The sequence below is a fragment of the Rhinatrema bivittatum genome, chromosome 1, assembly GCF_901001135.1.
Source record: "Rhinatrema bivittatum chromosome 1, aRhiBiv1.1, whole genome shotgun sequence".
Lineage (NCBI taxonomy): Eukaryota > Metazoa > Chordata > Amphibia > Gymnophiona > Rhinatrematidae > Rhinatrema > Rhinatrema bivittatum.
In genome coordinates, this window is record NC_042615.1 from 59,512,389 (window position 1) to 59,536,358 (window position 23,970).

The 23,970-nt window shown below is 45.3% G+C and overlaps 1 protein-coding gene across 2 annotated transcripts in view; it reads right to left on the reverse strand.

Annotated features, from left to right (window-relative positions):
* The window catches only part of TMEM154 (transmembrane protein 154), a 51,149-nt gene extending 33,428 nt beyond the window's left edge, over positions 1–17,721 (reverse strand). Inside the window, exons 1-2 of one of the 2 annotated variants that reach the window (XM_029608181.1) lie at positions 17,593–17,721; positions 2,632–2,820 (exon numbers count right to left, since the gene is read on the reverse strand). In XM_029608181.1, the coding sequence (XP_029464041.1) occupies positions 2,632–2,820; positions 17,593–17,668 (265 nt within the window). In that variant the 5' untranslated portion in view covers positions 17,669–17,721. Of the gene's footprint in view, positions 1–2,631; positions 2,824–17,592 lie in introns of both variants that reach the window. The other variant, XM_029608103.1, reaches the window with a different exon arrangement.
* Positions 17,722–23,970: the final 6,249 nt, after the last annotated feature.

Below are 23,970 nucleotides of genomic sequence, written 5' to 3' on the forward strand. Positions count from 1 at the left end.
CACCTTCCCCTCCCTTCCCCTACCTAACCCATCCCCCCAGCCCTATCTACACCCCTCCTACCTTTATCGTGAAAACCCCGGCCCGCGAGCAATTTCGGAGGCCTCAGCCACGCCACTAGACTCCATGCCCTAGACTCTAGCCAGAACCTGCTCCGCTTCAGTGTGGTCTGCAACCAGCCATGGGCGGCTGTGTAGGGGGTGCCTTGGTGCAGGCCTCTCCTGAATCTTCGACATGTTTCCAGTTCCAAGTCTTCACTTTCTTGCCTGGAGTCTGCTTTGCTTCCGGTGTGGTCCGCGACCAGCCATGGGCGGCTGTGTAGGGCACGCTGCGTTGCAGTACTCACCCTGTACTAGTGCCTGAATCCTGAATCCTCGCCTGAGTCTCCCAAGTTCCTCGAGTCCTCGTCTGAGTCTTCCAAGTTCCTGAGTTCCATGTCTTGTCTTGTTTCTGCCCTCAGCCTCCGTCTAGCCTCACATACTTGTCATTCCTAAGCAGCGGGTCCAGAAGGGCTACTGAATGGCCAGAGGGCTACTCTTGAGACCAACATCGCGTTGCTGGGTCTCACCTGTGCGTGCAGTGGAGGTCTGAGCCTGCCTTGTTCCAGTTCCTTGATGTTCCACATCTCGATCTTGGTCCAGCCTTTTTTCAGCTCAAGCCCGTGCTTGAACACTCTCACCTCCCACGGTGTGTGTCTGGGGGCTCCTCCCTGAGCCGCGCCGTGGCCCAAGGGCTCACAATTCCTCTAGAGCAAGTGACTGCACCCCCGCGCTCGCAACAACTAGGTGAACCCTTCTCCTTGTTTCTGTACAGTTTACCCTCTGGTACTATTAAGTAGTGTTATATACATGTATTTATTTACAATAATATATAAACCATCTTCCAGATCACTGATAGCCCAAAGCAGTGTACAAAACATAAAACATTCAAATGTTTCAATCAAAACATAGCATCTCCATAAAATACAGAATAAATAATAAAATATCATTTAAATAAAATTAAATACAAACAAAGCCTGTTTGTGCCATCACTCCCATCATTCGCACCATCCCTCATTATCCCAAGCCTTATCTCAGAATATTCCTCAATTATAAACCTTTCCCAAGGTCTTGGAACAACCAGGTTTTCAATTTCTCTACACATGGAACAAACACTATTTGTGAAAAAAACAGGTTTAGAAACTTAGGGGCAGAATTTTAAAACATATGCGCGGGCGTAGATTTGTTCGCGCAACCCAGCGCGAACAAATCTACGCCCAATTCTATAACATGTGTGTGCTGCCGTGTGCATGTTATAAAATCCGGGCTCCGCGCATGCAAGGGCGTGCACACATGTGCACCTTGCGCGCGCCGAGCCCGAGGGGAGCCCCGATGGCTTTCCCCGTTCCCTCCAAGGCCACTCCAAAATCGGAGCGGCCTTGGAGGGAACTTTTTTCCGGCCCTCCCCACCTTCCCTTCCCCTATCTAACCCACCCCCAGCCCTACCTAAATTCCCCCCCCCCCTTGCCTTATTTTATGTCTTACGCTTGCCAGAGGCAGGCGTATCTTGCGCTCGCCGGCTGGGTGCCAGCGCATGAACCTCCAGCACGGCCGGAACGGAGGAGGGCTTGGGACACGCCCCTGGACCGCCGTCATGCCCCTGGACCCGCCCTCGGACCGCCCCTGACCCCGTACACACCCCCAGATTGCTGCCACGTCCATGGACACTCCCCCTTCCCGCCCCTTTTTCGAAGCCCCGGGACATACGCACGCCCTGGGGCTTGCACAAACCGCCGAGCCAATGCAGGAGCAGATTTTCTCGGGTTACGCGCGTAGCCTTTGAAAATCTGCCCCTAAGAGTATGATGGCAGACAAGGACCATCAGACCCATTTAGTCTGCCCAATGTGCTTCCTGCTGCAATGTAGTGCCATAGCCCTTGGTTAATCACTGTCTTTCCTTTCACTTCCTCACTAGGAGGTCCTCTGGACCTATCCTATGCGTTCTTGAATTCCAGTAGTGTTTTTGCCTCCACCACCTCTGCTGGCAGGCTGTTTCATCTATCGACTTCCCTTTCTGTGAAGAAATATTTTCAGATGTTACTTCTAAGTCTATCCACCTTATATCATGACCCCTTGTTCTAGTACTTCCTCCCCACTGATAAAGATTTGCTTATTTTGCATTATTTTATATGTTTGAGGTATTTGCATATTTCTGTCATATCCCCCCTTCTCTCTCTTCTCTTCTAGGGTATACATAGTTAGGTCTTCAAGTCTCATCTCATATGGATTTTGGTGCAGGCTCTGCCCCATTTTGGTAGTCCTTCTCTAGTCTACCTCTGAGATACAGCCCTCAGAACTGGACACAATACTCCTCGTATGTTTTATCAGTTCCACAAATGGGTGGCAATCTCTCCTTAGATAATCTCCTTCACTTGTTCAAATGAAAACCAATAAAGCTTGTTTTTGGCGAGGTTGGGTGGCAGTTTTCCCCCTCATAAATTTATTTTATAAACTGAGTTAAAGCACTCATAAAAAGCCCCATGAGCAAGAAATCTGTACAGAACCCAAGTTTGTTAGCCAGCAGGAGTGATATCAGTGACTGTTTTAGTTAGAAGCTATGCATGGAGCAACGCCATCCCAAGCCAGAAACCTTACCTTCTTCTCTAAGTCTTCTTCTTTTGAGATACTTTACAAGAAAAATGATGAACAGGATGAGTAGTGCAAGCACCACCACAGGAACACCAATCATTATGATTAACTCTAGGATCGTGAAATCCTGGCTGGACGTATTTGTGTCATTGCCATTGTCATCATTTGGCTCTCTTTCATCTCCGGAGAATTCATCTGCTAAAGAGAACAATATGAAGTAGTAAAGAAATACTACTTTATTGAGAGGATACTAGATGCCTTACAGAAGAATATAAGAAGTGCCATGCTGGGTCAGACCAATAGTTTATTGAGCTCAGCATATCCTTATAGGAAAATCCATTCCCTTTTACTTCTAAAAATAAGAGATGGAGATCCTCAAATCTAGCTGGGTAAAAATTGTTAATGTTAATCATGAGATCAGAACAGCTGGTCCATGATGTTTAAATGCTGGACAACGGTGGGAAGACAGCCAGAGGTGGCAGAATTCTGCTGGGGGAAAGATATTATCCTTCTCTTATCCACCCACCCCCCCACCCCCACAGATGCTGAAAGAAGTAAAGAAATGAACCAGCATGATTATGCGGGGGACTCTCCTCCTCTCCTGGATACCAAAATATTTTGCTTGCAATCTTTACTGGGGATCCCCCTCCTCAGTACACTAACACTTCCTAAGGAGATACTGGGCAAGAGAATGAGCAAGGGTGTAAAGTATATCTGAAGGACCCTTTGCAAGGTATTTACTATTATTTCTATTATATTTTATTTTGCCATTCTAAAACTAAACAAAACCTTAATCCACATTTCATAGAGACAGTCTATTAACTTCTACCTATTTATTTATTTATCTATTTCAATTTATATACCGGTATTCAAAAGAAATCATACCGGTTTTCATTCTAAATCAATAAATTACATTCTAAAACAATAAGATACATCAAAATAAAACAATAAAATATTCATAAAATATTCAAATCCAGTATAAATTACATTTTAAAAAGCCCATCTGTGAACAAACTAACAACAATGGTAACCTAGCCACTTTCCTTGTCCTTCAGATTTGCTTACTCCCTTTCGACATTTTGTTCTCCAAATGCAAGATTAACTAAATATGTTTTTAGTTTCTTTTTAAAACTTAAAAAAATTGGCTCTAATCTCAGATCGCTTAGTAGCTCATTCCATATACAAGGACCGGCCAGAGATAGAGCTTGTTCACGTACTTTATTAAGGTGTGCTAATTTTGGTGATGGAATTGCTAGTTTTCCTTGGTACTCGTCCTTGAGCTGGGGCGACAGGCCATCTAGATAAATGGCTTGGAGGCAATCCTCCTGCCAGCCCAACTCTGGCTTGAAGGTGCCAGCCCCTGGCTTGAAGGTGCACATCAGATCACTGTTTTTACGGATCACAAAAATCTGGAGTACCTCAGTCACGCTCAGCGCCTAAACCATAGGCAGGTGAGATGGTCCCTGTTCTTCAACAGATTTGACTTTGTGCTGAAATACCGCCCTGGAGATAAGAACATCAGAGCAGATGCCCTATCTCACTCATTTCTCTCTGAAGACGTACCTAATGAACCCCAACATATCATCGACCCGAAGAGAGTTATCCTGTCAGCTACACATCCCGTACCTGCGGGCAAGACCATTGTACCCGGTAACCTAAGGAAAAAGCTGTTAGTATGGGCTCACGATTCAAAACTGGCTGGACACCCTGGTCAACGAAGAACTCTGGCTAAATTACAGAAGTACTACTGGTGGCTCACCATGAAGGAAGATATGTTCTCCTATGTTGCTTCTTGTTCCAATTGTGCCAGACAGAAACCTCCGCCCAGATGTCCTTGGGGCCTGCTTCATCTCTTGCCAGTACCCGATGAGCCCTGGACTCACATTGCTACAGACTTTGTGGTATACTTACCACTTTCTGGAGGTAACAGCACCATCTGGGTTACAGTGGATTGTTTCTCGAAGATGGCTCACTTCGTGGCTCTCCCTGGCTTGCCCTCAGCCATGGAGCTTGCAAGACTTTTCATCACCCACATCTTTCGCCTACACGGCATGCCAAAGCACATCGTCTCTGACAGAGGAACTCAATTTACAGCAAAGTTCTGAAAAGCTTTGTGCAAGAAGTTTGATATCTCTCTCGACTTTACCTACACATGCCATCCTCAGTTGAATGGGCAAACTGAGAGAATGAATAGGACACTCAAGCAGTTCATTTGAGCCTATGTTGGTTCACGTCATAATGACTGGGCTGAACTGTTGCCCTGGGCTGAATTCGCCATCAACTCTCATCCAACAACATCAACTGGATCCACACCATTTGAAGTGGTCTACGGACGACTACCATCACCACCCTTACCACTTCTGCTTACAGTGTCATCCCCGGCAGCTCAATCTACTGCCAAAGATATTCAATTACTATGGAATAATAATTACTATGGAATAATTACTATGGAATAAGACTAAAGAGATGCTCCAAAAAGCAGGACAAAGAGCAAAGAAAGGCTATCATGCTCACCACAGCAAGCAGTGGCGTAGCCACGGGTGGGCCTGGGTGGGCAGGTGCCCACCCAACTTAGACCCAGGCCCACCCAACTAGCACCGGAACTGCAAGGCTGTCGCGGGATCCCATCCCCGCGACAGCGAACAAGAGAACCCATGCCTCGCGCGCCATCACGGCACACATGGGGAAGTGCTGCTGCGGCCGTATGGCCAACCGGTCTTCCTGTTTGGGGGGGGGCGGAAGTGCCGCGCGCAGCTTCCGCTTCCTCCCCCCCAATGCAGGAAGATCAGCTGCCTCTCCTGCTGCCACCCGTTCTCCTGCTATCTTCGGACCAAACGGCCCGCCGAACTTCCTGTTTGGGGGAGCGGAAGCGCTGCGCACAGCTTCCGCTTTCTCCCCCAGAGCAGGAAGATCAGCTGCCTCTCCTGCTGCCACCGGCCTCCTGCTATCTTCGGGCGTCGGGCCGATCTTCCTGCTTGGGGGGGGGGAGGGAGGAAGCGTACGTTGTGCGCTGCGCTTCCGCTCCCCCCCCCCAACAGGAAGTTCGGCGGGCTGTACGGCCCGACGTCCGAAGATAGCAGGAGTCCGGTGGCAGCAGGAGAGGCAGCTGATCTTCCTGCTCTGGGGGAGAAAGCGGAAGCTGTGCACGTGCTTGAATGTGTATGTGTGGATGAGAATGGGAGTGTGTGTGGGTGAAAACTGGAGCCTGGGTGTGTATGTGGGTGAGAATGGAAGCTTGAATATGTGGGTGAATGGGAGCTCGAATGTGTGTATGTGTGGTTGAGAATGGGAGCCTGGGTTTGTGGGTGGGTGAGAATGAGAGCTTGAATATGTGCATAAGAATGGGTGCTTGAATGTGTGTATGTGTGGGTGAGAATAGTACCTTAAATGTGTATATGTATGGATGAGAATGGGAGCATGGGTTTGTGGGTGAGAATGGGAGTCTGGGTTTATGTGGGTGGGTGAGAATGGAAGCTTGAATATGTGCATAAGAATGGGTGCTTGAATGTGTGTATGTGTGGGTGAGAATAGTACCTTAAATGTGTATATGTATGGATGAGAATGGGAGCATGGGTTTGTGGGTGAGAATGGGAGTCTGGGTTTATGTGTGTGGGTGAGAATGGGTGCCTGGATGTGCGTCTGTGTGTGCATAAGAATATAAGCCTGGGGAGGGGTGAGAAAGTGAGAACTTGAATGTGAGCTTGTGGGGGGGGTGGGGGGGGGGGGAGAGCATATGAGAGTGACAGCTTGAGTGTGTGAGAGGGAGTCTGTGAGAGAAAGCGTGTATGTATGTGTGTGTGTGTGTGTGTGTGGAAGGGAAGAAGACAGTAATAGAAGAAAGACACTGAAAAGGAATTAGGAAATGAGCTACAAGGGAAAAAATGGGAAAAAGAGACCAGGACCAACTGATTAGAAAAATACAAAGATCAGACAACAAAGGTAAAAATATATATCTATATTTTGAGATGTTAGCAATTTAAATATAAGCAACACAACCGCTCTCTCAAAATTTATGGACAGGTAGGAGCCGTGTATAAAATCGTAATAATAAGAAGGCTAAAGTACCACAAATCACCGTGAATTATGTTTGTATCATTAAGTAAACCTCATACTTAGGCATAGATGTGAATGCTATGCTGCATAATTTGGCATTATTTATCAGTAAAAAAACAACTAGTAGACCTGCATGCCTACAGCCCACCCATGTTAACCTTGTGCCCACCCAAAAAATCAATTCTGGCTACGCCACTGACAGCAAGGCTCCTGAATTCCAGCCTGGTGACAAAGTTTGGCTGTCAACAAAACATCTAAGACTCCAGCTACCAACAGCTTGTTTTGCTCCTCACTTTCTCAGACCTTTTCCCATCCTCCAATGACTGGGTACTCTCACATACAGTCTGAAACTTCCACCAGCATTGAAGATTCATAATGCGTTCCATGTCTCACTACTGAAACCGCTAGTCCTTAGCGAGTTTTCCACCAAGACACCTGAACCTATACCTATTGATGCAGAAGAATACATCGAGTACAAGGTAGATGCCATCCTTGATGTGAGAAAGAGAGGCAGAGTATGGGAATACCTCCTGTCATGGGAGGGTTACGGACCTGAAGAAAACTCTTGGGAACCTTTGGCTAATATCATGGATAAAGAGATGCTTCAGCAATACCACAGAACACATCCTCAGAAACCAAGACCAGGTAGGAGGTCTGAAGGGGACCCTTTGAAGGGGGGTACTGTTGCATCTGTCAGTCTCAGAAGGCTTCGGCCTTTGTGCCTCACCTTTCTCTCTGCTCTCCCCACTAGCCTTGGGAAGATGGCTACCGCCGCGTCTGCATGCCGCTCTCTCCAGCGTCCCCGGAACGGCAATGCCAAAGCCTCACACCATGTTTCTCCTAAGGGCCACCTAGGGTGCGCGCGCGCATGCCACCCACGTCTTTATCCATGTCATGGCGGGAACCTCGGGGGCGTCCCCCTCGAGTGACATCACACCATCTGGGTATTTAGCCTGCCCTTGTTTGCTATCTCATCGTGTTAGCAAGGATCATGAATGGATGGAAAGCCTCCGGTCTGAGCTACTCTGCTGCTTCCTTGCTGCCACTGGAAGCTCTCTCTGCCCTTTGGGGTATTTCTCTAACCTGGGTACCCGCTCCTCGGGGGCCCTTTACTTTCTTTCAGGTGCCTATCTGGGATCAGGTACTCGCTTCTCCACCTATACAGCTACCAACTTAGTGAGTAATCTATCATTCTCAGTCTGTCTCATCTACAGCTCTGCTGCACTGGGAACCTGCATCCGGATCTCCCTATACTATCTCTATGAGACGGGTCCCCTCTGCCGAGGGTCCCTGGACTGCTACAGCTGGATTACCTCACTACTGCCACCTCTGGTGGTATACCTCAGCTGTATAATAAAAGACGAATCTCTGTGTTTGCGTGTCTCGAGTCTAGCCTAGTACTGTGGTTCCTCACGGGGCTCCTCCCCGTGGGCGTGATCATCTCCACAGTATCCAAGAATCCACTCAAACACCTCAAAACCACAACAGGGAGAAGCCCAAACCAAAGCTTTGCCCTCTAAGTGTGAAAGGATGAAGGTCATCTTTGTGAAGTCATCCTGGAAGACGGAAGGTTGTAGAGCAAATTGCATATAGCATTGGTTTTTGAAGCCCCTGCAAAGCTTTGGGTCCCCATTGAACCGGGGTGGAGTGGGCAGGGCAAGCAAAGCTCTGGTCGAGGTAGCCAGTGCCTGAGAACTGAGTGGTGTGGACGTAGGGGCCGCAGAGCCAGAGTGAGAGTCCAGATGGGCGTTGAAGCGTTTGATGGAGGTAGCCAATGCCTCCAAGAACCGCTGCTGTTCCTGGATCTTCAAGGGCAGGCCCAGAATGGTCTGGAGAACAAAGGGTTCTGCCGAGTCTATGGCCTTGGAAATCTGTTGCGGAGGTGGACGCTTGGCCTGAGGTGGTGTTGGTGCTACCCATGGGGGAAGCCCCCATGGGTCCCAACCGTTGGGAGGCAAGGCCAAACGGGAAGCAGAGGCCAACTCCAGCCCTTGTTCCCCACAGGTTGAGCCCTTGGGTACTGGGGACAGCTGGACTTAGGTGGGCCTCCGCGTGGTTGATCCTGGAGCGGATGCCCAAGGCAGGGTGCCAGGAAGCAGTGGAGAGGCAAGATTCAAGGCCGAACTGACTGGGGCAGAGGCAGGTCCGGACCGCAGGTCAGGCAGAGCTGAAGTCGAGGCTGGGTTCCAAAGTCCGGACAGACTGAAGCAGGAAGCATGGTTAAGAACAAGGTTAAGTCCAAACTGTAAGTTAGACAAAGCCTAAGATAGGACCACATCCAAGCAAGGATCAGGACAGGCGACTGATGACAAGGTCAGGTTCAAGCAGACATCAGGGCAGGTGGCTGGAGAAGGTAAGGTTCAAGTAGAAGTCAGGGCAGGTGGCTGGAGACAAGGTCAGGTTCAAGTAGAAGTCAGGGCAGGTGGCTGGAGACAAGATCAAGTTTGAGCAAGGGTCAAGCCAGGAAGATCCATCCCAAGGGTAGAAGGAGCAGGAAGCTGGTACAGGTACTGGAACGCTGGAAGAGGAACTGGAACAAGGAACAGTACAGGAATGCTGGAACAGGAACTGGAACAAGGAACAGGTACAGGAATGCTGGAACAGGAACTGGAACAAGGAACAGGAACGCTGGAACAGGAACTGGAACAAACAGCAACAAAACACACGATAGAAAGCGTGGAGACCTGTTGCCACAGCAAAGTCTAAGTGGCAGGAACCGCCTTATATAAGGAAGCTGATTGACGTCATCATCCGGGGCCGCGGGAGGCTTTCCTGCCATGGACCCTTTAAGACCAGGGAAGGCGCACATGCAAGCGCACCTAAGGCAGACAGACTGGCAAATAAGAAGGGGTGGTGTCTCCCCGCGACACACGTGGGGAGACCCGGCCAGGACTGGGGGAGACCGCAGGAACACCGGAGGGGCCTGGGAGCACAGGTAGAGCATGGGCGTGTAGGCGGCTGCCTACCGCTGCTAGAGAAGACTGGCCAGGTCAGGGACCCAGGTGTCGGGGGTGAGTGAAGCCTGCCGTGGCCAGGAAAATCCACAGATATCAGAATCAATAGATGGGCTTTTTCTCCAGGCCCTTTCCTTTTGTCTTACTAGTCTTTTTAGATCTTTTAAATCATCATTATACCAGGGATTTTATTTATTTTAGTTTGTGCCTTACACACTTTTTTAATGATTGGATTATTTTGCGAAGCTAATACAGTTGTGGAATTGATCCAGGAATTAACAGCTGCATCAATAGAATTAAATTGGATAGAGGAGATAACCTTAGGAAGTATATCATCTAAATCTTCAGATGAAAATGGACGCCAATAATCAAAATACAAATATCAATATGGAGGGGTAACTGACTTCAGGGAAATTGAAAACTCAGCTTTAATTAAATAATAATCCGACCATGGTACAGGATCACATGTTGGAGGGGCAGATAATCGAATTTATCATTTACAAAAATTAAATATAAAATATGTCCAGCCTTGTGTGGGTTCATTAACAATCTGAGAAAGACCAAGCGCAGACAGCAAAGAGAGAAAATTCTCGCAAGTGGCTGATTGTGGACTTGCATCCACATGCAAGTTGAAATCTCCTAAAACCAGACTAGGAATATCAGGTTGTAACCAATCCGTCAGTACTTCAATTAAAGGAGAACAATTGTGATCAAGAGATCCTGGTGGGGCATAAATCAAACAAATTTGCAAGTTTTTGCTTTTAAAAACACCAGTTTCAATTGGGGAGGACATAACAATATGCTGATGGGTTAGGTCTGGACTCTTTTATCTCTAGGAATAGATGTTAGATTATAACAGGGATGAGAGAGTTGGTTAACTAATACCAAATCTGTTTTCGTGAACCAAGTTTCTGTTATACAAATGACATCTGGAGAAACATCATTGACCATGTCTTGTATAATCTGAAGTATTTTGTTAATGATTGTGCATTGATTAGATAGAGAGATAACAATGAAGTTAATAACACTTGTGAAATTGATACGATAGGCAGGGGCTTAACATTTCTGATCATATTCAATTTCTTAGTTACCCAATTCTTATAAGTAGGATCATATCTCCCTTTGTTCAAAATAACATCAATGGTAAACATATTCATTATGATACTCACTCAACAATTCAGGATGCAATATAATACAGTTTAAATGAATACAGAGAATGGATGCCCAAAGGGTGCACAAAGGGGAGCACTAAGGGGCAGGAGCCTTAGTCGCACACCTTTGGCATGTGACGCCTCCAGCATTGCGCTCATGCCCTTAACCCCTGTGCGGCTCGATGATATTACCACAGGGAGGGAGGGGGTATGGTAGATAGTCTGTGGAGAACAGCAGCAATCCAAGGACAGATGGAAGGTGATGAGAACAGCCTCAGATGATCCTAGAGGCAAAGTACAGGAGAGCAGTCACAGGAAGGCTGACTAGGAACAGTCTCCGGTGTTGCACTCATACCCTTAACAGATCTATTCTGTGAGATAGGGACACAAACAACCAGAGCCACTTCCTCCAGGCCCTAATGGTGGTGGCGGACTTGGACATTATTGCTATTAAAGCTATTAATAAAGGCAACAAACCTTTATGTAAGAAAAGTAAACAAAAGTAAGAGAATAAAAATACAAAGGTTCCCAAAAAGATGAACACAGGAAAGAATATCTGGTGAAGCTGAAGGAGACGAAGAAAGCAAAAGGTCAAGTGGAAGAAAGGATCGCCAATGAGATCAAATGAGGTGATAAAACATTTTCCAGATATATCAGAGAAAGGAGGAAGGCCAGAAGTGATATTATAAAATTGAAGGGAGACAATGTGAGGACAAAGATGAGGAAAAAGCTAAAATAGGTCTGATGCTGGTGGACAAGTGCATAGCTGGGAGTGAGGTAGATGCAAGCCCATTTTTCAGAAGAAAATGTCTGGGAAGAGCTAGGAAAACAAAGTGGACAAGGCCATGGGGCTGGATGAGGTACATCCCAGGATACTGAGGGAGCTCAGAGATGTGCTGGCAGGACCACTGAAAGACCTGTTCAATAGATCCCTGGAAAAGGAAGTAAGTAAGCAGTAGTAGTAAGTAAGGAAGTAGTAAGCAGCTGCAACGTAGGAGAACTACTTTTCGAAATGCTTGCTATGATATAGTTTGTTTGACTTTTTAATCGTTTTATTGGAATTTGTGTATCTATGTGTTGGTATATATTAATAGCTTTTATGTATACTGCTTTGGGCTTATGAGGACTGGTGGCCTATAAATGCAATGGATTTGAATCTGGATACCCCAGAAAGTTTGAAAGAGAACCTAAATCTACTAGAGACATACTGCAAATTATGGGTCCTACAGGTGGACATGGAAGAGACACAGATTATGATTTTTCAGAAAAAGTTCAAAAAAATAAAAATCTCCAACATCAATTCAAATTTTACCTAAAGAACTAAAAAAATAACTAAACAGAGCACATCTTAAACTCTGCATTCCTTATCCTGACACTATGTGCATGGGAGTTCTAAGCTGTCTTAGACAGTAGGAGAAAAAACCTTAAGGACCCTTCTATGCAATGAAGAAAAACCCCCAATCAATTTCAACTCTCCATAAAATTAATATTAAAATATTTGATAGAATCATTAAGTTCTATATGGGAATAAAGTCTGGTATATACAGGGAGGGTCAGAAGCCCCAAAAGAAACCCTGTAACCCTAGTTCTATAACAAATACTTCATGTCCACAGAAACTCTCCCAACAATGCCAGGACTAGGATGTTTTTGCTTACTACTGAACGTAAAAAAAAAATATATTTTTAAATGGCTACCTTCTCCAGAAAAAGGAAAAAAGACAAAAACAGTATTTTGTCATTTTGTTGTAAGCACTTAGCACCAAACATAGAACAGAGAAGAATAGAGCAGTACCCTGTGTTATACAGTCAGTGAAGTGCTGTCAGATTCTTATCCAGGGGCTTTCACCAGCTCTCTTCCACTTGGTGAGATTTTCCTTGTTTTCATAAAAAAATTTTATACTCCACCACCTCTCTCTATATAACAAAAAAGTTCACTTAGAGAATAGCCACTGCCATTAGCAATGGTTACATGGAATAGACTTAGTTTTTGGGAACTTGCCAGGTTCTTAAGGCCTGGATTGGCCACTGTTGGAAACAGGATGCTGGGCTTGATGGACCCTTGGTCTGACCCAGTATGGCATTTTCTTATTTTCTTATGTTCTTAAGTGGTGAGCAGGAAATGGGCATTTTGGGGAGGAGTTACTTGTCCAGCTAACTTTCTTAAATATTATTTCTCAATATCTACTTTATTGTGCATAAGCTTTCAAGCCTGCATAGATCCCTTCTTCAGATGTGAATGGTTGTCCCTAATGTGACATCTAAAGAGAGGACCTAAGTGGTCTCAGAAATTCAGGTGCAATATTTGTAGTCCAGTAAAAGCTATCACAGTCTGCAGAGAGTCCTTTACTCCAGGAGCCATACAGCCAGTAGATCACTGTTATATATTCTAATCACTAATTGAAAATAAAACGATTGTTTCTGTATTTGTTGTCTGGGTGAGGTTCTTTCCCATTCGTATTGGTCCTGTTCTCTTTTTTTCTGCTTTTCTTATGTCTTCTTCTCCTGATTCCCTTTCCAGGCTTTCCTTTCTATATTCCATTTCTCCTTTCTCTTCCGGTCTTCATCACATCTTCCCCTACATCTCTCTCTGATATGGATTTTTCCCTTTCATCTCATTTTTTCCATATCTCTCTTTTCTGTTTGTATATCCTTTTCACCCCATCATCCCCAGTCGGGATGGACAAAAATATATTCAGCAGTTCTCTAAAAACAAATTGAGGGAAGACAGGAAGCGGCGTTACCATAAATGCTCCATTGATGCTCTCTTCTCCTCCCATGGCCTGGTTCACCATTTTTTTGTCTCCTGGTGCCCTCAATCCTAAACATATTTAGGCAGGGGAATTTCTGGAATGTCCTTAGCTGCAGCTATGCAGTTCACATTATAGTCTATGAGAGCAATTTTTTTCTCTTATATGTTTTACTGTTATGGCTAGATCAGCAAGCCTAGCTCACAAAATCCATACATACTGCTTTAGCACATACTATAAGAGGAAAAAGTGACCAAATCTTCTACCTTCTAAAAAGCACTAACTGCATTAATGGCCAAAGCAGCTTTCAGAGAGGCTGTGCTGCTTTCTCCACAGCACTAATGATTTAAAAAATGTTTTGACACTTTACCATTTAAGAACATAAAAAGTGCCATATTGGGTCAGACGAAAGGTCCATCAAGGCCACCATCTTGTTTCCGATAGTGGCCAATTCAGGTCACAAATATCCAGTAAGATTGCAAAGAATAGATCCAATCCTTCTTGCTCATAACTAGAGAGAAGCAAATGCTTTCCCAGAGTCTTCATGGCTAATAGTGGATCATGGACTTTTCCTCCAGGAACTTGTCCAAATCCTTTTTAAACCCAGTTACACTAACAGCTTTGACCACATCCTCTGGCAACCAGTTCCACAGTTTAATTGTGTGCTGAGTGAAAAAAATACTTCCTCTGATTTGTTTTAAATCCTATTAGCTTCATCTTGTCTCCTTGGCTGTCTTACACCCATCTATTCCCCCTTCTCTTTGCACCCCTCTCATAACCCTGCTCCCTCCTCTCTTGCACGCTTTTACCCTCCCTCCCCCAGCTGTCTCTCCCCCTTCTCTTTGCACCCCTCTCATAACCCTGCTCCCTCCTCTCTTGCACCCTTTTACCCTCCCTCCCCCAGCTGTCTCTCCCACTTCTCTTTGCACCCCTCTCATAACCCTGCTCCCTCCTCTCTTGCACGCTTTTACCCCTCCCTCCCCCAGCTGTCTCTCCCACTTCTCTTTGCACCCCTCTCATAACCCTGCTCCCTCCTCTCTTGCACGCTTTTACCCTCCCTCCCCCAGCTGTCTCTCCCACTTCTCTTTGCACCCCTCTCATAACCCTGCTCCCTCCTCTCTTGCACGCTTTTACCCTCCCTCCCCCAGCTGTCTCTCTCACCTCCTCCATCACCAGTCTCTCTAGCCCTCCAGCTCTCTCACACCTCTGTACACACATTCCCCCTTCCCCTGACCATGGACCTCTTGCACCCCTCTACTGCATCTGCCTCCATCTCTCATGTACCCCTTTACACCTTTCTCAGCCATGACTCTCTGACACCCCTTTAACTCCTCCGTTCCCTCCCCCTTCAGCTCCTGTCTTTCTCGCACCTCCTTCACTCCGCCCACGAAACACAGATGGTACCAATGAAACCCTTCTTACTCCCAACCCAACCCTCCCCTTCTCCACCAACTCTCTCTCTCTCTCTCTCTCTCATCTCCTTTATTCCCTACCTGGCCTGACAACCTGACTGCTTCTCCCTCCAGCCCTGGCTTTCTCACACCAGTCCTGACCCCTAGAGGCGAATGGGAAGGAAAGTGTAGCAGTTGCCAGTACCTCTTCTCCCTTGGTAGTATGGGCCGAGCTTATGTGAATGCACCACAGAGAGAAAAATGGAAGCTGGAGGCAGGAAACAAGCAGCCCTGCATCGAACACGTCCTCCTGCCTCCAGTCCAGGTCACTGCAGTCCTGTTGTACATAAGAACATAAGAATATGCCATACTGGGTCAGACCAAGGGTCCATCAAGCCCAGCATCCTGTTTCCAACAGAGGCCAAACCAGGCCACAAGAACCTGGCAATTACCCAAACACTAAGAAGATCCCATGCCACTGATGCAATTAATAGCAGTGGCTATTCCCTAAGTAAACTTGATTAATAGCAGTTAATGGACTTCTCCTCCAAGAACATATCCTAACCTTTTTTAAACCCAGCTGCACTAACTGCACTAACCACATCTCCTGGCACCAAATTCCAGGGTTTAATTGTGCATTGAGTGAAAAAGAACTTTCTCCGATTAGTTTTAGTACACTAAATATGTGGCTTTTTTTTTATCATTATTTCTTTATTAACCATAACCAGTTAAACAGCAACTAATGACTTGTTTGCTGATCAAATTTTATTAGTTGTCTTTTCCCCACAAAAACCCAAGCCCAAGAAAACCTCTTTTAATCCTGCCCCGTACCCTACCCCCACCCAAGAAAGATGGGTGCACATGCTGGGGGGTAGGAGAGAAGAGGCAAGATGGATTCTGGTGGGTACTTGTTCCTCTTCCCCCTAGGGTGATGCCTAAGCACTTGATTGACAATAACTCCACCATACGCATATGTCATTGAAAAGTCAATATGTGGTCCATAATCAAAAGGTTTCTTCTAGTATCTTTGGGAGTAACCCATACCAATTTCTGATTTAAAAAAAAATCTCTCCCCCCTCCCCCACTCTCCATTTTCATTTTGTCCTGATTGCTCATAACCTGCAGAAAATGTAACTGGATAAGAGAGGCAGTGTTGGGGCATTCTGGGGGTGTGTGTGTGTGTGTGTGGGGGGGGGGGTCAAAGGTCAGCCGGTTAGCTGACCTTTGACCTAATAATGTTTTTCTGGTTAAGTCTTGTCATGCCGGGAGGCTGACCTAAAATTATCCGGATAACTTTTTCTCGGTAATATTGACTTTAGTCGGGCTTATTCAGCTGAAACCTCACTGAATATCCAAGTAGTGTTATTTGATTATCTATACCCAGAAAGCTTTCCCGTTTCCTGCCGTACACAATATTCAGCCGTGGGGGTGTCCATCTAAGTTAGCCAAATAAACTTATCTAGCTAACTAATACTGGAAAGCTGGTGGCATGCCCACGCTTCTGAATATAGCTGGCTCAGTAAAAGTCAGCTAGATACATTTATTCGGCTAAGCTAGACGAATAATGCAGAATGTTAGCATTTATTTTGCTAAGTTGCAAGCCGATATAGTAAAGCGCACTCCGGCGCGCACTGTTAGCGTGCGTTTGCCCGTGCGCTTTCGACGCGCTATTTTTACCCCTTATATACACAGGCCGATACAGAAAAACGTGTGGGAGAGCTGGCGAACGCCTGCTCTCCCAATGCACGCACAGGCCACTCTTCTGGGCGTACGATTCAGAAAGCCCAGGTATGTAAATTAGGGCCCGCAGTAAAAGGAAGCGCTAGGGACACTAGCGCGTCCTTAGCGCCTTCTTTTTGACAGAAGCGCGGGCTGTCAGCGGGTTTGAAAGCCGACTTTCAATTATACTGGCGTCAGTTCTCGAACCCGCTGATAGCCACGGGTTCGGAACATGGACGCCGACTACATTGAGCATCCGTCTTCCAACCCGCGGGCAGATTTTTAATCTTTAATTTTTTAATTTGTGATTTTTTTTAAACTGCTTTTCTGTACACCCTCCAACTTAATATCATAGCGATATTAAGTCGGAGGCCCCCCCCAAAAAAAAATTTAAAATTTAAAAAAAAAATTTAAAAATCTGCCCGAGAACCCACTGACAGCCGCGGCCCTAATTTATATACCTGGGTTTTCTGAATCTCGCACCCAGAAGAGTGGCCTGTATGTGTGTCGGGAGAGCGGGTGCTCGCCGGCTCTCCCGCATGTTTTTCTGTATCGGCCTGTTAGCTGACTAAAAATGCTGGTTAAGTCCCGGGTGCTGAGTGCAGCTGGACATTTGAAAAGTGCCCTTTGTTCAGCTAAGTTCGACCTTAGCCGGACAAATGATGCTGAATATGGACCTCTGTATTTTTAGCCAGGGAATGCTACATTCATTAAGAGTCCAATTATAGATTAAAAAACAGCTGGTTTGTGGTCAGCCTGATAGAAAGGAAGCAGATGTTCACAGTAAAACCAGAGAGAGCCGAAACATCATCAGAACAGATTATGACAGTCTACTTCGGATTACAGGCTGGGCTTTCTGGGTGTTACCCCGCCACTGAGTTTGATAGCCCCAGGCACGAAGCACATCTGCATACTTCTCTTGGAAAACACAAAAATGTAGTATGCCACTTACCAGCAAAAGGAAATCCTACAGGGGGGAGCAAGAAGCTGGATTTCTGCATGGCCCAGAGAACCTGTTCTGGTCTCATGCATGCTGATACATTCACTTGGTTTTCTTCTCCACTTAAAGGGTCATGAACATTTCCTGTTTCCTGCTAATTTAATACTTCTTAAGCAGAAGTATTTGACTGTTTTTTAGGAAGTGATGTAACACGGTATGGGCTTGTTCTATGAGCAATGATTGCAGAAACAAAAGAGGTGCCTTTTCAAACACCTGATCAGCTGGCAGAGCTGTACGGTCAACCTCTGCCAGCCCCGGGAAACTCTGCAGAGTTCTTTATAGTGCTCGCCCTGCTAGAAAAGAGCTCGAAAAATAATCCTGCGTGGAAAGTAGGCTATGTAAAGCCAAATTGCTTTCAAGTCCTGCAGTGTTTTCCCGATTATGTGGTTCTTGCACAGAAATCACTGGGAATGTGACTTAGGCATAAAATCTGCTGGATGAATTTCAGAGCAGAATCCCAGACTGGTCTTAATATTTGAACAGCAGCTAAGCAGCTCCTTAAACTAATCCTTGTGGACTCACTTCAGTCCCTGTGCTTTAGGGCTCCGGAGAGCAAATATCTCAGGATATTCCAATTTCTCCGAATAGCAATTGTAGGGTGTTTTTTGGGGGGGGGGGTTATTCATTTTGTTGTGGTTGTTGGTGGGATGGGTTTCTTGTTTCGTTTGTTTCAGTGTGTGCCATTTTCATACCTGGGAACTTTTGAATCCTGCTCACCCTGAGATTTTTAAAGATCGGGGGGGGGGGGGGGGGGAGCAGCCATTTATCACCATCATTAATTATCATTCATATATTCATTATCATTGTTTTAATCATCAATTCATCACTATTATTCAATTCACTATTCTTCAATCAATACAAACAGTATCAATATTTAACATTAATCATCAATTCATCAGGCAGACCAACCCACCCACCCTGAGTTGAAAGTGTGCTCTTACTGTGGTGTCTATATAGTCATCGGGTTTGCCTTCTTATAGTGCATTCTCTCTCTCACTCACTCACTCTCACTTTCTCTCAGCCCATCAGTGACCTGGAGATTTTATCTAAATTCCCAGGTATTTTATTTGCCATGCTGTCGGGGCAGGAGTAACTGTTTGGACACTATCATTGAGGGTAAGCTGGAAGGGAGGGGAGGGCTGTTCCTGGAGTCTGGGAGAAAGCCCAGGGTTTTTTATTATTATTATTATTTTAAATCTGATGGTGCAGGATTTATTTTAAAATAGCAACTGGGATGAACAATAGCAAAACAAGGCAATAGAAAAAGGTGGAATACCAGACCAACACAATTGTAAATAATGCATAAAAGGACTGGTAGTAAATCACATTGTCCGAAAGTTCAGAGTTTGGTGTAAATAAATTCAATACCGGGGTGGATTGCAGGAAATTATCAGCTCGGGAGAATTTATTTTAAAAACCATACCACAAGGTATCTGTCTGACTCCCTTGTGCACTTTCCCTGCAGCATGTGTTTCAAAGTTCCCAAAAGCACGCCAAACTGACCTTTCATAGGCGTGTCATGTGACCTGGAACCTGGTAGAATTAAGCCAAAAAGTCTCCAACATAAATGTTATATTTTTCCTAAATACGGTAGCTAAATAGTAAATCACACCCTCAACCAGAGGTGAGCAAATGCAGCTGCATGCCCTCTTCCATCCATGCAATCAGTTGCTATCCGCCCACAAGTCTGGTTACTTCTCCCATAATTCTATCTGGGATTCCTGGTCTGGTATTAAAGTCTCTTGCCAACCAAACAGCTCTTGAACCAGCTGCAAAGTAACGTAACAACCACACTGCCAGCCAGTGTCAGACACACACAGTCTCTCAGACACAAGGATGCTCACACACACTCTCTTGCTATCAGTATATGGGTGTGTTAGAGAGAAAGTGTGTCTTTCCGTGTCAGGGAGAAAAAGACACCACACACACACACTCACACACTCTCTCTCTAAAACACACATTCTGTCATTGTGCTGCTGCTCATATGCTCACACAGTAGGTACCCCTGCTCCAGTACTGTCACATGATTATCTAAAAGTTTTTGCTTGCTGCCAGCCCTTCCTCAGCCTGCAGGTGTACTCACCCTCTCCCATTCTCATTCCCATTCCCACCCCCCATGCCAAGAGACTCACAGGTTCCTCAGCCAGCTGACCCTTTCAGGAGGAAAGCCCAGCCTACAGAAGCCTCCCAAACACTGCACAGGCACTTCCTCTTGGCTCACCCCATCCCTTTTGGTGATTGTAGCTTGCCTCCACTTCTACATACCTCCCACCACCATTCCAGTGCATTCCCATTGGCTGGGTGCTGCAGAGTTCGCTGTTTTTATAGCTCCCCAGGCTCTGCACTGCCTACCTACTCTATTGTAGCAGGCCCTAAAACACCAGTACACCTGATATTGGGATAACAGAATAAGGCAAGTTGTTATAGATCCCTACACGCTAGCAGAATACCTTACCTCAGTCACACATGCAGAACACACAAACACTCACAAAATACAGAATAAAGAGATAATAAAGTTTAAATAGAAACATGCAAACAAAAACTGAATTGGAAACCATAATAAGATAGACTCCGTATGCAGTGCAACGTTGGAAAAACAGAAACATCACCATTCCTCATTAAACATCAAGCAATAAAATCAAGATATAAACCATCAATCATAATAGTAAAACCATACTCATAAAAAGAATAAATATTTCAAAGCAGCTGATGAATAGAATATCAAAAGATTAAAAAATGTGTAATATTGTAATTTTTTTTATTTTCCAATCAATAAAATATTTCAAACAGCAGATGCATCAAATAACACCCAATAATTAAACTAAGGCTAAAAATAATCCCTTGCTCGCCATACCTGGGAACGTTAGATTCCAATCACCCTCAGATTGTCATGGATTAGTCAGGGATAGGAGGTATGCACAAACTTTCTCCTCTCTCTTATATATACACACTTTGGATATCAGGGTGAACTTGAGCACAGAGGAATGGGATTCAGCCTATGTTAGTGCGAGTAAATGCTCTATCTCTGCCAGCCTACAGGAGAACTGTTCTAAGTTATTGTTTCGCTGGTGTATGACCCCTGTTAAGGTACATCGTATGTTCCCTTCAGTCAGTGATATGTGTTGGAGAAACGGTGGTGACACCAGAACCTCCATTCAGATCTGATGGCACTGTAAGAAGGTTATACCGCTCTGGAAGCAAATCACTACATGGGCATCCAATCTTTTGGGAGGGTGAGATGTCTATGACACTTGGCATATTTTACTTAATCTACCGGTAGAGGGCATAAATAAATCTCAACAGAAATTTTGTCTACAGGTATTTATTGTAGCACGAAGCAAAATAGCCAAATACTGCAAACAAGCCAATGCTCCTTGTTTTCAGATGGTATTACCTAGATTGAAGTCTTATTATCGTCTGGATCATCTTACTGCTTTACAACATAATAGGTTATCCTCATTTGAGAAAATTTGGGGACCTTTTTATAGCCCGGTGAAAGTCTCAAGGATTATTAGATTTTTAGCAATTACTCTATTCCTGGTCTCATTGCTCTATTTCAGTCATGGAACTGGTATCAATAGATTGTGTGGGCCTTATATGTGAACTTTGCTCTTAATGGTCCTGTATTATGTTTTACAACCATACCGCTGTGCTCAGAAAACAGAGAGGCGCATGTCACTCTTCATATTGATCATTTATGTTTGCTTTTCTTTTTTTTTTTTTTCTATGTTGCTGATTTGCATAGCTTTTGTGGAACTCGGGAGGGAAGGAGGTGTTGTACCTAAACATCCCGCTGAATATACTGGTCTAAGGTTATCTAGCTACAATGTAGCCAGATAATTTTAAAAACCTGACTGGCTATATTTGAATATAGCCAGGTAGGTTTTTTAGTTATCCAGCTTTGTGTGGCCAGATAATGTGCTACTTAACCAGGTGTCTTTAAAAGATATCTGGCTAAGTAGCGCTGTCATAACAAAACAAAAGAGAGAAAAGGGCCAACAGGCCAATCTTCTCCCTCCCCACCCAAACATTATACAAAAGCTTTGTCAGACTGTGCTCTCCTAAGCCCCCCCCCCCCCCCCCAAACCTGTTTAACTCCTGCAGAAATCGCCAGTATTGTACCTGGGCCCTCTGTCCCAGTTGTTGAGAAATCAAAAGATCAGCACCCCAATAAGGATAAGCAGTGCCAGCTCCCCAACCCAATACCTTATTTTTGCCTGGGACCTCCAGAGCAGTTATCCATCTAATCCTTTCTTTCAACCTCCACCAGCTCCTCTCACCTCTGCAGCCAATCCCCTCTCTCATCCCTATCAGCCCTTTTTGTATCCCCCGTCACCTCTAAGCCCTTCTTATATCACCCCAACTGATCCTCTGTCATTCCTCCCTCCCATTTCCCTCCTCACTTATACCCATCTCATCTCTCACATCCCCCATTCAATCTTCTATCTTTCTCCCTCTCTCACCTCTCCACAGCCAGTTCTCTTCTCAGCCCCATACTCTCACGAGCTGAGCCCCTTTCTGAAACTCCCCGTCAGATGATCCAACCCTCAAATCCCTCCCTTCAAACATCCTCTCCTCCACCTATCCCCCCTGGACAGGATCAGCAGCAACATTTTCTTTGGGGCTGTAGGCCAATGATGGATGCCAATTGGTGGGAAGAGAGGGCAGGATGATAACAGGGGAAATATTTTCTCAGATAGGTAAAGTGGTAGGTTAGGAGAGGGTGCTTGAATATCCCTAATATTGAGCAAACTCCTTCACTTTGTCTATGGAGGGGTAATTTGTATTGCATTTAGCACTGTGGTCACTCGGGAGTAGCCGCTAGTTGAGAAACAGCCATGAGTGCAAAAAGGACGCAAAACGTTGACTGATACCACACAAACTCTTTATTCACAAGCAAAACCAAAGTACAGTGTAGAGGCTGCTTACCTCAGCAGTCTTGCATCAATCAAATATATGCAGTCCTTACTTAGGCTGGCTTCTTTCTTTCTCCCTGGGGCCCTCTCCAGCCTTCTGGGCCCTGCAGCCTTCTTATTCAAGGCTGCAGGGATCCTCCCTGGCCCAGAATCCCTTGCTGGGTTGGTTATTAAGGAGGACTGGGCCAGATAGCTGTGGCTAATCCTTTAAGGTATTCTGAGAGAGTTTCTTATATACACCCTCACAAGCACCCACAATCATTTTGAAAAGTTGGTTCCTATGCCAAGTACTGCAGTTTAGTGAACCCTGTGGTAGTATTCTTTACATTTCTGGCTGTGGCAATATACTATGGTAACCTAGGATTGCCATGTTTTAAAAGATACGCATTGGCCTAGAAAAGGTCCCCTACCAGACTGAATGAAAAATCCTTAGGGTTTAGTGGGATTGCCTTTCCCAACCTATGTCTTTTTTGAGATGGGGCTACCAGAACTGCACATAATTCTCAAGGTGTGGTCACACCTTGGATCTATACAAAGTCATTATGATGTTCTCAGTTTTGGTCTCTCTTCCTTTCCAAATAATTCCTTACATTCTATTTGCCTTTTTTTTTTTTTTCTTTTACCACCGCTGCACACCGAACTGAAGATTTCAAGGTATAGTCCATGAAGACTTGGAGTTCCTTTTCCTGGATGGTGATCCCTAACATAGAACCCAGCATCATGTACTTATAGTTGGGGATTGTTACCCAGCTGGTGCCATTTTTCAAAACATTACTGGGACTGTGCGGCCCCTTTAACGTCTAACCCGGGAGCTTCAGAATACATATTAGAATTCTGATGCTCCTGAGGGAAAGTTAACGCCTCCTCCTCTTGAGGTATAGTTAACTTTCAGCAAATAACGAGTATTGCAAACTTTAATACAAGCCACATTATTCGATTTCCATAGTAATGAACTGCTTTCCATGCATTTGCATGCAAAGCGGCTCATTACCATACCCATGTTGCGCCGAGGTTATGGGCCAAAAAAAAAAATGCAAAGAAACTGCATATTCCTTGAGTTATTTCTATGCTGTTAGCAAGTGGTAAATGCTGTTTACCATGCATTAATACATTTTAGATAACAGGTCCCTTACCCTGCTCTTACCACCCTCAGTCATTCCCTCCTACTCACTCACAATCAAACTAGTAGCAGTAAGATCCTTAATCTCGTTCCCTGACACACATGCTCACCTTCAGCAGCCATATTCCCCCTCACCCTCTCAGCAATCATAACAGCCTTGTTGTCTCACATTCACACTCTCAGCACTCATTCCCTTGCTCTCTCTCACTCTCAGTGCTCAGACCCCCCCCCCCTTCGCTCTCTCATCCTTGCACTCAGCATTCAGACTTCCCTCACTCCTTCACGCTTGCACAT